The sequence below is a fragment of the Cyprinodon tularosa genome, unplaced genomic scaffold (genome assembly GCF_016077235.1).
Source record: "Cyprinodon tularosa strain WSP-4 unplaced genomic scaffold, ASM1607723v1 ctg410, whole genome shotgun sequence".
Classification (NCBI taxonomy): domain Eukaryota; kingdom Metazoa; phylum Chordata; class Actinopteri; order Cyprinodontiformes; family Cyprinodontidae; genus Cyprinodon; species Cyprinodon tularosa.
In genome coordinates, this window is record NW_024039131.1 from 273,498 (window position 1) to 288,292 (window position 14,795).

General features: G+C 41.8%; 1 protein-coding gene across 1 annotated transcript in view; it reads left to right on the top strand.

The window, feature by feature from the left end:
• kcnh5b (potassium voltage-gated channel, subfamily H (eag-related), member 5b) overlaps positions 1–14,795 on the top strand; it is a 99,708-nt gene that overhangs the window by 73,073 nt on the left and 11,840 nt on the right. The window contains exons 11-12 of the mRNA XM_038298624.1: positions 1,695–1,887; positions 7,391–7,587. Of these exons, the coding sequence (XP_038154552.1) occupies positions 1,695–1,887; positions 7,391–7,587 (390 nt within the window). The remainder of the gene's footprint in view (positions 1–1,694; positions 1,888–7,390; positions 7,588–14,795) is intronic.

Consider the following 14,795-nt stretch of genomic DNA (forward strand, 5'->3'; position numbering starts at 1 on the left):
TAACCACAAGTTTAGCACACACACCAGGGGGAATTTTGGCCCACTCTTCTTTGCAGATCCTCTCTAAATCAGGAAGGTTGGTGGGCTGTCGCTTGGCAACTCTCACCTTCAGCTACCTCCATAGATTCTCAATCGGATTGAGGTCCGGAGACTGGCTGGGCCACTCCATGACCTTCATGTGATGTTTCTTGAGCCAATCCTTTGTTGCTTTTGCTGTGTGTTTCGGGTCGTTATCATGTTGGAAGACCCAACCACGTCCCATTTCCAGCTTCCTGGCAGAGGCGAGGAGGTTGTCCCTCAGGATTGTACGGTACATGGCTCCATCCATCTTCCCAGTGATGTGGTGAAGTAGCCCTGTACCCTTGGCAGAGAAACACCCCCAAAACATTATGCCTCCACCTCCATGCTTGATGGTGGGCACAGTGTTCTTGGGGTCATAGGCAGCATTTTTCTTCCTCCACACATGGCAGGTAGAGTTGAGGCCAAAAAGTTCAATTTTGGTCTCGTCTGACCACAGAACCTTCTCCCAATAACTTGGTTCATCTTTCAGGTGATCATTGAGCAGGGGTACCTTTAGGGCACTGCAGGATGTTAGTCCATTGTTGCGCAAAGTGTTGCCAATTGTTTCCTTGCACACTGTGGTCCCAGCTGCCTTCAGGTCATTTACCAACTCCTGACGAGTGGTTGCAGGATTATTTCTGACCGTTCTCAGGAGCATTGTCACCCCACGTGGTGAAATCTTCTTTGGAGCACCAGGCCGAGGTCTGTTGATGGTCATGTTATACTCTTTAATTTTTCTAACAATTGCACCAATAGTTGTTACTTTCACATCCAACACCTTGCTAATCTTTTTGTAGCCCATTCCAGCTTTGTGGAGGTCAACAATCCTGACTCTGAGGTCCTGAGACAGCTCTTTGGTCTTACCCATGTTGGAGACTTGAAATCTGTCAGATTGTCTGATTCTGTGAACAGGTGTTTTTCACACAAGTGAGTAGTGAGAACAGGTGGCTTCAGTTCAGGTGACAAGCTGATTGGGAGTGTCTAACTGCTCTGTGAAAGGCAGAACTCCTAATTCATACTGAGGGATCAAATACTTATTTCCCTCAATGAAATACAAATTAATTAATATATATTCATTAAAGTTATATTCTTGATTTTCTTTTTGATATTCTGTCTCTCCATGTTAGAATACATCTACCATTAAACTTGCAGAATGATCACATCTTTATTAGTGGGCAAACAAAGAAAATCAGCAAGGGATCAAATACTTCTTGGACTCACTGTAAGTGTTCTAACAGTAGAGACAGTGTGATGTCCTGGCTTTAGGAAGGTCAGTTCACTACATCCGGATTCAATGAAGGAACACGAGGGAGTTTAAAGCAACATGTGTGTGTTCAGATTTCCAGTGCCTGGAGGTCCAACATGACTAAGAACCAGAACCTGCTTCAGTGGATCAGAGAAGTGTTGATCAAGGATAACTTTCTATGGTTCTCAGTAAATGGAAGTAAAGTCTCCTAACTGACCTAAAATGGAAACATCATCTAAGGTCAAATGACACGTTTAAAATCACCCGCTGTAGACACAAGAGAGCCACAGGAAGTTTATTTATTTAGGAACTCCAATGTGGATCAAGTCAGAAGGTCTTGATCCAACTGGAGTCTCTAACCTCCGTTGTCTCCCTCCATCACATCCAGGTGTTCAATGAACATCCAGCCTTCAGGTTGGCCAGCGACGGCTGCCTGCGCTCTCTGGCTGTGGAGTTCCAGACCATCCACTGTGCACCAGGGGACCTGATCTACCACTCTGGGGAGAGCGTTGACACCCTCTGCTTCGTGGTATCTGGGTCCCTGGAGGTCATCCAGGACGACGAGGTGATCGCCATCCTTGGTATGTGATCTAATGTAGGCTGGTGGACCAGGATTGGCTGCAGAGCCGGTCGAAACCACAGCATCAGCTAGCTGAGATTAGCAGCCAGAAGCTCCAGGCTGGATGATTGTTCATCTTTAGACTCAGTGTTGGCTAATGTAACTCACACTACCTTATATCACTGTAAAAATTAGAGCTCTAGGTGCAGGATAAAAACAAGCTACGTCTGATAATTAACCCTGATATCAGTCCACAGAAGACACTGTGAGGCTTGATAGTCTTTGACCCTGTTCTTGTCATGGTTTTGTTAAGACCTCTGACCCACATGCAAAAAGAAAACTCCCAGGAGACAATCAGATAACTGTTTTTATTGAAGAGGAGGGAATAAGGTAAAGGGGAGATCAGGAACTGCAGGGATGGAACAGGAGGCAGGTACCCTAAAAACAGACCACAGGATTAAAACAGACTGACTGAGGGAATGAATGCAGCTGGCAGCCAGCTTATATGTGCGAGGGAATCCGTCTGCCAGGGAAAGGGGAGTAAGGTACGGATTTGTGGCTGTGACTCAGTGGTGGTGAGTTTGGTTCTTTCAGGTAAATGGTGATCTTGAGAGAAGTATTGTAACTGCTTGGTGGGCAGGCCGGCTCCAGTCCAGTAGATAAATCCAGTTAACTTCTTGGTTATTTGGAGGTGCCTCAGGAAAGTAGTTTGCAGAGGCGCTCTTAGAACAGGGAACTGAGAGTTACCATGTTTGTGCAACACTCTGGCAAAGTGTGACTGGAGTCCTGCCTCGCTTATACAGCTCAGGTAATAAGGCTGATGAGCTGGAGGTGCAGATCCAGCCCAGCAAAACATAGGAGTCTGGTGGAAGACCCTGAAGAATAAAGAAATAACCCAGCCACAAACATAATCCCTGTAACCCCCTCAAACCTCCCAAGATAAAGGCTGTAGTCTGACTCAAACCAGGTTGATAGGAGAACTTTGAGGTATGAAACCATTGGATAACTCTGGAAGAGATTGTAGAAGAGATATAAGTAATAGGTTCAGGCTGGTGTCTAGGGTTAGGTTCCTTCAGTAGGGCTCGGCTGACTATCTCCTCAACCTCCCAGGTTACAGAACCAATGATGCAGCTGGGAGGTAAGATAGTAATGCGTTCTGGTGTAATGTCATTAGAAGAGAACTGGCAGGACAGGGCATCTGGCTTGATGTGGGCCCAGGTCAGTAGGAGCTGGAAAGGTTGAATCTGAAGAACAAGGACCAACAAGACTCTCTGAGGTTCAGGCGTCTGTCTCCTATGTCGTAGTTCCATTCCAGAGGAGCTAATCGTCTGGAGCAAAAGGCACAAGAGTGGAGCTTGTTGTCAGGTCCATAACTCAAGGATAGTACAGTATCTACTCCCAAATCTAAAGCATCTACCTCAAGGATGAACTGTTGTTTGGGGTCGGGGTGTGTAAGGACAGGGGCTTGAGTAAGCATAGACTTAAGGTTCTGAAAGGCATTTTCTGCCTCAGGGGTCCAAGAGAAGGGTGATTTGGTTGAGGTCAGTGCTGTGAGTAGAGCTGCTATCTGGCTGTAGTATGTATGAATCATCGTTGGCTAGGAACCGTTGGGAGTAGTTTGCGGTTCTCAGGAGTGGACCCTTCAGTTACTAGTTTGATCTTAGCTGGGCATGCACGTACCTGCCCACCCTCGAAGATGTAACCTAAGAAAGCAACCGAGGATCTCTAAAACTCACATATCTCTGCCTTGACCTAAAGGTGGTTCTGAAGAAGTCATTGGAGAACGAGGCTGACTTGTTTCTGATGTTCAGCAAGAGGGTTTGAAAATATAAAAATGTCATCTAGATAGTCAAAGACAAAAACTCAGGAAGTCTCGTAGGACATCACGAGTATTTCATTGTTCTGGAAGTGATGTGTTATCTACACAGAAGTTAATGTAGTCAGTCACCTCCATGTGGCTGACACAGTGCACCCCTGGACCATGGTGCTCATCGGGGTCCAAAATTGGCACGACCAGAGGCTGAATCCATGAGCTCGCTGCCGTGGCACCATGGGACCTTGGCACTATGGCCTCTAGGGTCGGGCCCCTCAGAGGCCGGCCTCTTTATTGACCCTGGGCACTGTAGGGTGAATCTGGGGATGCCCACACCTGCTCATAGGCATATTTTTGTTATGGATATGTTAGGCATCAGAACAACAACATCAGAACAAACCACAAGGTCTCCCAGTTATCAAATGATCCAGGTAATACAGTATCTCCTTTTGAAATAACTCTTACCTTACAGTCCAGCATATCACCTGTCATTTTTCTAAAGTCCTAAACACTAGACAGGAAAAGATAGAGAAGCCCCAAGTCTTTATTTAAATGATACATGCTGTAAAGAGACGAGGAGAGAGCAGCATCAGAATAACACAAACTCTGCATACAGCTCAGCGGCGATAACAGTTGGTTTGAGGGAAAAAAAAAGAAGCAGTCATTAAAACACCAAAGGTCTGGTGAGCAGCTCAGGGGCTGCTTTGACAATGACTGTCCTTCACTGCCAGCACCTCAAACGGACACAAGCCAGAATCCATGTAATCACTGCACTGACAACATTTATGATTAGGGAAAATCACTTTGTATCCTGTTTATCTATGTCATGTTTGGTTTTAGTTTTTGATTAAATAGGGTTCAAAACCAGAATAACAGAGGTTGAGTCTTTATTAATGATGAATAAGGATTTAGAAAGTTGTTTCTAAAGGTTTGTGAGACACAGAGTGAGGGGGTGGCAGAGAACATTGTGGTAAAGAGCAGTTAAACAGAAAGCCACATCATTTTAAACAAATCTGAACATCTTGAATTGAAGCATCTATGATAGTTACTTGTACTGAACCCAAAAGTCAAGACAGACTTTAATTCATGCTGTGTGAGTCGGTGAGATCTGGTCATGTGTCCTTCTGTTATAGCCTTCATTATATTTCTCATGCTGATTTTTTGTATTAGAATGTTTAAAAAAATCACTTCTACAGATTTGTGGAACTAAAAATCATAAAAAAAAACAGTGAAAGGAAAGTAATGAACAAGAATCAGTCTGATTTAAATCCAACCTGATTAGGAAAGGATTTAATGAGTGGTTTATCCTGCCCCCCGATCTGTCAGCTGTTAGTTATCATTCTGTTTGGTCCTGAAATCTAGGACGTTGACTGTGGTTGAACTTTTCAAAGCAGGCCTTCAGAAATACATTGCATTACATTATATCATGTGACTCTGCTGAACCATATTTGGTGCTTCAAGTTTCAACTCCATAGTACCATAAGGTAAGGGAGGAGCAGTGAATGCTCTCACCGTACGCCGCTGCACCACCCTTGATTGCACAGTTTAGGTTTTGTCTCATTGATGTAATAATAGAAACAGGATAAAGGAATCTTTCTATGGTGGATGTGTTTCTGTTGGGAGGAGTTGATTGAGTCCTGAGGAACCAAGCAGGAACTGACATCCATCAGAGCAGAGCTCTCTAACTCTGAAATCCCACTTCCTCCATCACCAGTGTTCCTTGGTGTGATTTATATTTTTAGGATTTGGGGAAAAAAATGGAAGAAAGTTCCCATTCCTGCATCAGCGCGCTACTTGTTGCATCTGAGAACGGTTTTCGATGCTTGCAGCCAAACTAGCTGAAGTAGTGGAGTTTGGAGATGCAATCCTCTTCTTAAATCTATATTTGCTCTCCTCTAATTTATCCAGAAGTTCTGCAATCACTCTTTTCCCTCCCTCCCAGCCTGGTGGTGGTGGGCTGCATATTTAGCAAGCCTCCCCTGGAAATGCCTTTCCAAATTAACTTTTTTTTTAATTAGACAACTTCTCATTCCAAAGCAAACATGCTTCCTCATTGGTAATGAAAGCAAATGATTCGCTTTATTCTTTTTTGAATCCTCTTTTCTTATCAGCTATCTTCCTTTTTTCCCTATGGGATCCATGACCTGAGACACAGCCGCAACTTTTTACCTTTACTGTTTACAGCAGCCACCTGCCTGGCACCGCGCTGAAACCTGCTGCAGGATATGATGCAAATATTCCTTGACAGAAATGTTTACATTTATTGTTTAGATTTATTAAAAAAATAACAAACAAGCAAATAAATATATTATTTTCTATTTTCATAAATTCAGAAAAAGCTCCACATGCGGCTCTGGAGCCGCAAAATGCCAACACCTGGTTTACGCGAAATGGTTCGTGCAAATGTCTTTTTTACAGCTATTTTATTTGCCAAAGCTCTTTTTGGAAATATCATCACAGCAATATAAACCCTAGAAAGAAGGTGAAAACAAAGAGTTTCCATTAAACATTCTTCCAATTTTTTTTTGTTGTGTTCCAGTTATGGATAAATTTGTCAAGGTTTAACTCCTTAAATACATTTAAATCTTAGAGAGCTGTAAATCAAAGCTATACAAAGAATACAAAAAGATGATTCAAGATTTTTATTACAGAATTACAGACAGGTAAAGTATGGAGGACCAGGACATTGAAAAACAAAGACATACTGTTTAAAAATTTAACATTTAAATCATACAATTAAAGATCCAATTAAAAAAAGCATTTTTTAATGGCATATATCAATGTATTTTTTAAACAGGAACTGTAAATCATATATTCATGAATCCATTATTAAATACTGCAAAATGTATTTTAAAATCCTATTTCTAAGTTCATAATTTTAAATAATAAATGCCATCTGCTATCAAAACTGTAACGTTCTTGGTTCTGTTGGTTTTCTCTAAGTTTTCAGTTTCAAGTTCATCCAGGTTTTTCCTTGTTTTCTAGCTTTATTGGTGTGTTCTGGATATATTTATGTTTCTTAGGTTTTTCTTTGTCTCTCCGCTGTTGCCCCCTTGTGTTTTCATTTCCCTTGGCTTCCTCATCAGCTCTACTCACACCTGCTCCTTATCAGCTCGTTAGTCCTGCCTTTGTTCAGTCAGCCATAAATCACTCCCTCTGCAGTCCCTTAGTGCTGGTTCCTCATCTTACTTTGTCTCACCCTGGCTCCTTGTCATGGTTTTCCCCTGATGACTCCATGGTTCTGGTTTGTGTTTTAATTTTAAGTTGGATTTTTTGGATTCCTGTTTTTGCTGCCTGATCATTCATTAAATCTTTAAAGAACTCACCCCTGCCTGTCAGCCTCTGCATTTGGGTCCTCAAAAAAGCCTCCAAACTAATCGTGACACAAAACAATTAAAAGGTAACTTTCTTCTCCCATTTCTATTTTTTTCAACCTGCCGTTTTAAATCCTTTTTGCAGTATTTTATTTTTACTTTAGCAAAGCTTTATTGTTTATCGTGACCCTTCTGATGAAGGGTGAAATCTAAGCTACGGCAGATAGCTGTCGATATAGCAATCCAGATTAGATTATCGTTGGGATTAGGGCTATTAGAAAACTAGTCAGCTAAAGGTTAAATGAACTGCATAATTGATGTAATGAATAATATCATTGATGTTTCCAAAAAGCTTGTATTGAATTATGTTTTGTTTCTGTTGCTTTCTGCACCCTCAGGTAAAGGCGATGTCTTTGGAGATGTCTTTTGGAAGGAAACCAACCTAGCCCATGCCTGCGCTAACGTTCGAGCCCTAACCTACTGTGACCTTCATGTAATCAGGAGGGAAGCCCTTCTCAAAGTGTTGGAGTTTTACACTGCCTTCGCTAACTCCTTCTCCCGGAACCTCGTCCTCACATGCAACCTACGCAAGAGGGTAAGGTGTGGATACCAACGTTCTGCAGTAAAGTGATGGTTTTTCAGTAGCATTCCGAGTTTAGTGATGATCCTTTACCCCTTATTTTATTCTTCAGCAGAAAATCCCAGAAAAGTCCTCCAATCAAACACCAGGTGGAGAAATCTACAACACTTAGTAATGTTTTATTTAGTAGTTTGAATCTAATATCCCTGCTAATAGCATTTTTAACAGCAGGTGCAGCGCAGCTTCTGAGTATCAGAGGTGCATGATGCACTTCAGAGACAGCAGCTTCTGGAGTTGGAAAAATGTATCTTTAGCTGCTGGACGCGCCACATCAACCAATCAGAGAAGCTGATCTGGGAGCTGGCAGGGAGTCAGACACAGCACTGCTGATGCAGAGCGCTGTGATCACTCCTCTGAAACAGTTTATTAAAACCTAAATCAACTTAAATTGCAGAAATATGCCAGCAGAATGTGTTCCCTTTTATTATACACCTGACCTCCCCTCCACACCCAAAGCTGTTGGTCTGACCAATCCCTAACATTCACAGCGCCCTGATCTATAACATGCATGTTTGAACTGGTAGATCCTTTTCTTCTACTTTTGTTGAAACTCTTCCTGAGCGCCTTCAGAGCTTTCATATTAGTTTTTCCTGACAGGTAAAAATAGTGAGTTAACAGAGCATGATGTGCTGCAATCCTACACTAAATCTCCCATCAGCACAGCTCTCATTATGTAACTGTGGGTCTTTCTTTAACCGTTTCCCTGAGGCAGTTAAACGCCTCTTCACCTGTCTGAGAGATATATCACTTCTAGGAAAAAGTGCAGATCTGCTCTTTCTCAGTTGTTGCTTTCAAGGCATCAGGAGACCTTGTTAAGTCTGCAGCTTCCTCTGTGTCAGTAGAAGCGTCCATTCTTTCACTGGGGAGGGACTTTTCATCAGACCCACAGGCACCATAATGAGGAGATTTAATAAAAACGTGTCCGCCGGGGTTTCACGGCAGCTGAATGGGTTTGTCTGGGCTGCTGGTTTCTGAAATGATGATCACGATTCACTAAATCTGTGACTGTCTCAATGATCTCAGCTGTTTGGCAGCTCTCTGGGCTTTCATTCAGCTCATTCACACACATATCCAGCGTCACCAGATGCTGCTGGTGGCTGATTAAAACTCTGCAGAAAATAGAAAACAGAACCTCATGTCATGTGTTTGAATTTTTTACATTTTATGTACAGTGCTGTGAAAAATGACTTTCCTGCTTTCCTTTGCTTTTGTAAAATCACCCTGTTGACTAAAGCACACTACACAACCAACTTTACTGCAGTTAATTTAGTTCTGTGATTTTGTTCTTCTAATTCTTCAACTTTATTCATGTCACTGATCAGGCAACAAAAAAAAAAATCCTCTTTAATCTCAAACTTGTAAGTTTTTACAGGCTGTAGCAGATCAGACAAGCTGTCTCTTCTCTCCAGTTCCATTAAAGCATCCTCACATTAAAAGCATAAGCAGCCAGGCAGCAGCTGGGTCCTATTTCATGAGTCCAGGAGGATCAGTGATCCATCCAATATCACAGTGGATCATTTTATCGTTTAAACTCAAACATATTCCAGACATTCATACATGTACTCTACTGCAAATTCAATTCATTTCAAAATTTCTCGATCAAACCCAAATAAAAATTAAATGTTGCAGTAATTATAGGTTAAACCGGTTTAGATGTTGATCTTCTGTAGAGGTCTGTCCTGCACTGGATCTGTAAAAGCCTCTGACTGAAGAAACTGTGTCAGAGGAGGACGCTCGCTGTATTCAATGATATTCTTCCCTTTATGAAGAATTCTTTTCTTTGAAATAATCTCAGAAAGGAGTTCCTCCTTTGAATTTTCTGGTCTTCTTTAAGTATCTGTCTGCTGGTCAGAAAGCCTGAAAGCGATGCTGGAGTCTGAGAGTCGATCCTGCAGCCATGTTTCAGTTAAACACATAATGCTGCATAGCTGATCTTCTGGCTGGGTCCATGCTAGAGTCCTTCTAACTTGCTTCCTAAATCTGTGTATACACCGTACGTTTTTCCCCCGCCTATTTGGGCCAAATTTTTGGAATCTAGCCGAGTTTCAGCCTCATGGTGCATCCTGCGCGGTGTAGTGTACAGGGGGTAACAAGGGGTTATCAGCCTCTCACGACCACCTCCCCATCGGGAATCGTAAGACAGAGCTACAAGCCGATTTCCCAGAACCTCGTGCACTGCGTATGTGCAAACAAGGGAGTTCTTCTTCCTCTCAGTAGAATACACAGAAGCATGGCAGGGGTAGGAGTCACATGGAGTCAGACGACAGAGTAGCGTGGAGCTGTGCCAAGCTCAGCCCAGTCTCTTTGAAGTTGCTTCACAGAGCTACCACGACCAAAAAACACGGAGAAAAGTTAGGGGGAGAATGCCGCCCAATCACAGGTACCAGGTACGTTTTTGTTTTGACTAGAAACATAGTTCAAGCTAAAAGGTTTTGTTGTGGTCGGTAGTGTATTGGTGGGCATGCATGTGTGTATAGAGAGAGAAAGAGAATTAGTGGCATTATAAGTTATGACGTGCACTTGTTTCTTTTGCAGTGGATGAGGTTAAAACCTGTGTGGCATCACTCTGGATACAATATGGGAAAATACTGACACTCAGGCCAGAAACCACTCACTCCAAAGCAGAAGTAGACACTTAAACAATGGGATTTTTTAAACAGTCATGTCATCCACAGACATACAGAAGCAGCCATTCAATGTGGCACTTCCCAATCAAACACCAGTTGAATGGCAGCCCAATACCCTCCTACTTCCAGCCACTGCAGTGACCCCCCCCCCCCCTCTTGCATATTTATTTCCTCTGACTCCACCCTTTCACTGAATTGCAGGGTCTGACCACGAGATAGCGCTTCTCTTTAGATCTTAATGTCCACAAATCATGAAAGAAAGAATATTTTTAATACAAAGATTGATGTTTATAAAGGAACTGAAAGGCACCAGCCAAGGACCCATCAAGGAAAGTGGGGAAATTTTGAATGGCTACTACTGTACAGAATCTACTCTGAGAGTTAGCGCTTATAACCACAGTATAAAGGGGATATTGGTGGGGAAATAATGGACATAATGTCAAAGTCCGAACTAATACCTACTTAAAATATACAAAGTCAAACGCCTTGAAGTTATTCACATGATATAAAGTCACTCCTGACAAACTTAATATAGTAATATTTAAGTGTGATATCATCTGACTGGAGTAACTGATTAATTGATTGACTTTATTGATCTCACAGTGGAGAAATGTACTCGTTCCATCAGCTCAAATAGTCAAAGGAGAAGAAGAAAGATATGTTACTTCATTATAATCACTTCACATCTGACTGATTTCTGTTTCCCACAGCCTGGCACTGAGTCAGAAGAAGCATGTGAGGGAGACGAGGATCCATCCATGTGATGTTTTAAGTTTTGCTAAAACCACTAGTCCAGTGTCAGTAGTGCAGGAAGAGGAAACCATTCTGCCTGTGTGTCTGTCCAAAAACAAAGAGTCAGAAAACAAAAGCCAGAAGCTCAGCACAGCCTGAAAATGGCCAAACTGTCACTGCTCCAACAGCTAAACCCTCCTGTCTACTGCAGACTTTGAGGAGCTACATGGACAGCTAGTAGCTTCAGAGTTCAATTCTATTCAGTTTATTTCTATAACGCCAATTCACAACACAAGTCATCTCAAGGCACTTTACAGTTCACCAGATCATCCAGTCAGATTGATTCAAAGTTATCTATCTAAGAAAAAACAGTTGATAGCATCGACTCATTGACTCTTCAGCAATCCCTCACACTAAGCATGCTTGTAGCGAAAGTGGAGAGGAAAAACTCCCTTTGAACAGGAAGAAAACTCCAGCAGAACCAGACTCAGTGTGAGCGGCCATCTGCTGAGGCCGACGGGTTCAAGGAGACAGATGCAGACATAGAAAAAGAAGCATAGATACAAAAGGCAACCAGCTCAACAGGCTGCCCCGTCCAGGAAACACACCCATGTCAGAGGATGAAGAGAGCACATCCAGTTAGTCACAGTCAGAGAAACAGGACTACACTGAAAAACAGGCCAAGCTCCAACCTCTAGAAACAAAGGTGGCAGCAGCACAGCTGATATTTCACTCCAATTCAACATGAGAAAACATGAGAGACAGAGCAGTACTGTTAAGGCTTAGAAGAAATATCATGAATATAATATATGATACACAGGAGGCAGAGAATACTGCTCAAAGCCAGTCAGCTGGTTAGTCAGCCATCTTTGTTTCCCTCCCAAGACAACCAGGTCCCATCTAGCTGGCCTATATCATTACAATGATAAATCCTGAGTAGCTGGGTCGCTGAAAACAAAGGTGTCAAGTTTTACATTCAATTTTTTTAATGTGAGAAAACCACATTGATTTATGAGAAATAAATTTTTTAAAAATACAAGTATTTAGGTTCTATAATGAGCAAAAGATTTCTGTATTTTCTTGAAATATAGATTTGTTTTAATCTATATGTTTAGGTTCTTCAAACAAGTTTATACAGTGTGGACTACAAAGCTATTATGTTGTTGATGTGCTGTCTACTTGAATGGGGCACTGTTTGCACATTTTATGATTAAAAATATTTTATAATTTTTTTTTTTAATAATTTTTCCTAAAAGAGTAAATCATTTATTTCCCATTAAGGTAGATTTATGTGTTTTAATTTGTTTTCAGATTTAACAACATGTTAAAGAAGGCTTTAAGATGGGTAAACTTTACAATAAAATAGCCGGGGTCACATTCTTATCACTGGTGTGGCTTTAATGACATCACAAGGTTGAAAACATAAACATCAACTTTTTAAAGCTACAGTGTGTAATAATTACAGGGATATACAGTCAGAAATGTAATATATTATACATAAATATGTTATTTATCATCATCTACGAGCTCAGCCTCTTAACCTTAATATTTGCGTTGCCTTAGAATTCGTTATTTATAATTACATAGGAGCGGGTCTCGCAGCCATGGAGGCAGACATCTTTGCCCTACGGCAGCGCAGAGCCAACAAACTAGCGATTGCGAGATCGCCAAAATGTCACAACGATGTAGAAAAAATAACGGGTATATTTATTATCTTAAGTCTACATGAAATCTATACCCTACACAGACTAATGAAATACTATCTGTAAAATTATCTATGTAAACAAACCTCATCACTTGAGAAGGTAGGTGATGCGGACGTCGTGGAAGACATTTTGTCCCGTAACGCTCGCCGTACTGTTGGGGGGGAGAAGCGGTGGGGGGGAGATGTTCATGTTGCTGCAGTCTGCAGTCTGACCGTTAGATGTCGCTAAAAGTTACTTTAAAATAACACCCCTAACTATAAACAGGATAGGAAGGGTTTTTGGGAACTACAGTTATATCTAATTTTCATTTCTTCACACAGACTGCATGCCAAAATAAATTTATAAAAAAATATAAAATAGTTCTAACCACCATGTTTTCTTGCCATGAAACGCTTCCTGCTGGCGAAGAACCTCCCTTTGTCTCTTTGCCTCCATTGATGGCTCGGCCTGCTGAAATGCTGTCTTTCTCCATGCTCCTTCAATCAGCTGATAGTTTCTTCAGAATCGACATACCCAGGTGATCTGTTGGCCTCTGTAGGGCTCAGATCTGGTGGGAGGGGATATACTTCATTACCACTGAACATGTAGGGTGTTGCGTTATCAGGGCCTGGCGAGGGGGGAGTTCAGTGAGCCTGTGTCCATAGCAGCTCTAAGATCAGAGTGCGCAAACACTCCAGCCTCAGACGCTCTTCCTTGTGTACCTGTGCTTTCGTACACAAACGCTTCCATAAGCAGGATGGAAAACCTTGACCTGTAAAACATGCTTCCACTGTAGCCAATGAATAAATACATGTTTCCCATCTATTGCCGTTAATCTGAGTCAGTTGATGATCTCTGTTGAACACAAAATATGATGTATGAAATAAATATTGTTCATGTCTTAAACACTTTTTCATAACACATTTCACAAAGACTGGTGATATGCATCCGGGACTTTTGGTTAACTTGTAGAACATATTTTAAAAATGTTCAGTAAACTGTCAAACAGTATAGAAATGGCAGTAACATAATTTTCCATTATAATTAAGCTTCCAGTAAACACAGCAGTGAGGACTGTGCAGGTTTCCATCTCTATCCTACTCAGTGTTGTGCTTCCAGTCCGGTATTGAGAACTTAATGACCTGAAGGTCTCACCTGTCACCTGTGCATGTAGATCAGGGGTCACTCACCTTATTGAAACTGAACTCCTTCATTGGTATCGTGTCATATGAAGGGTTACAACTAGAGCTGACCTTTGACCCAGAAGAGTCCACATTCACCTCTATCTAAAAATGAACACATTTTTTTTTGTGCTTTGGTATCAATATTGTCATTTTTAAATCTATATAACTGCCATTGCGTGTAAATAGGAGGAGGAGCAGGATAAAAAAGTTGCATCTCAACAGTGAATTGGCCTAATTTAGATAGGCAGCACATTAGGCACCACATTTGGTCCTTGGCGGCTACTGGCAGCCTGCAGGCACCATGTTAGTGAGTTAGATGGTTTATGTAAAGGAGAGTCGGCATGGATGGAGCTTGAAAGATTAACATCTATTTATTTATGTATTTATTTTAGAGTAGAACAGGGTAATTGTAGCTGTTTGTGATTGGGTGAAGTGATTTATAATGTCATGTAGATGAAAGACCTTGCCTCATGTCCTCCTCTCTTAATTGTAATGAGGAGTGTTGCAGAAATGGGAGGTGGTTGCCTAGCAGTTAGAGCTTTGAATCCTCAGGTCCTGAGTTCGAGCCCCAGAGGCTGCCACTCAGGGTCATTGAGACAGACCCTTGAGCCCAGACTGCTCCTCTGGCGCCGCACATTAGCTGGCAGCCTTAAAAAAAACTATATAAAAAAAACAAACAGCTTGCAAGCTAATCCATTCGGGGAGGGGTGGCCTAGTGGTTAGGACATAGAGCTTAGAGAGGTTCTGAGTTCAACACCCTTAACCCCACACTGCTCCTCCGACGCCACACAATGGCAGCCCACTGCTCCCCAAAGGGGATGGGTTAAATCCAGAGAGGTTATTTAGTTGCTCTGTACTTGTGACATTGGAATGACAATAAAAAAAAAAGAAAAAAAAAGAAATGCATATATATTTTTTAAAACATACTCACCTAT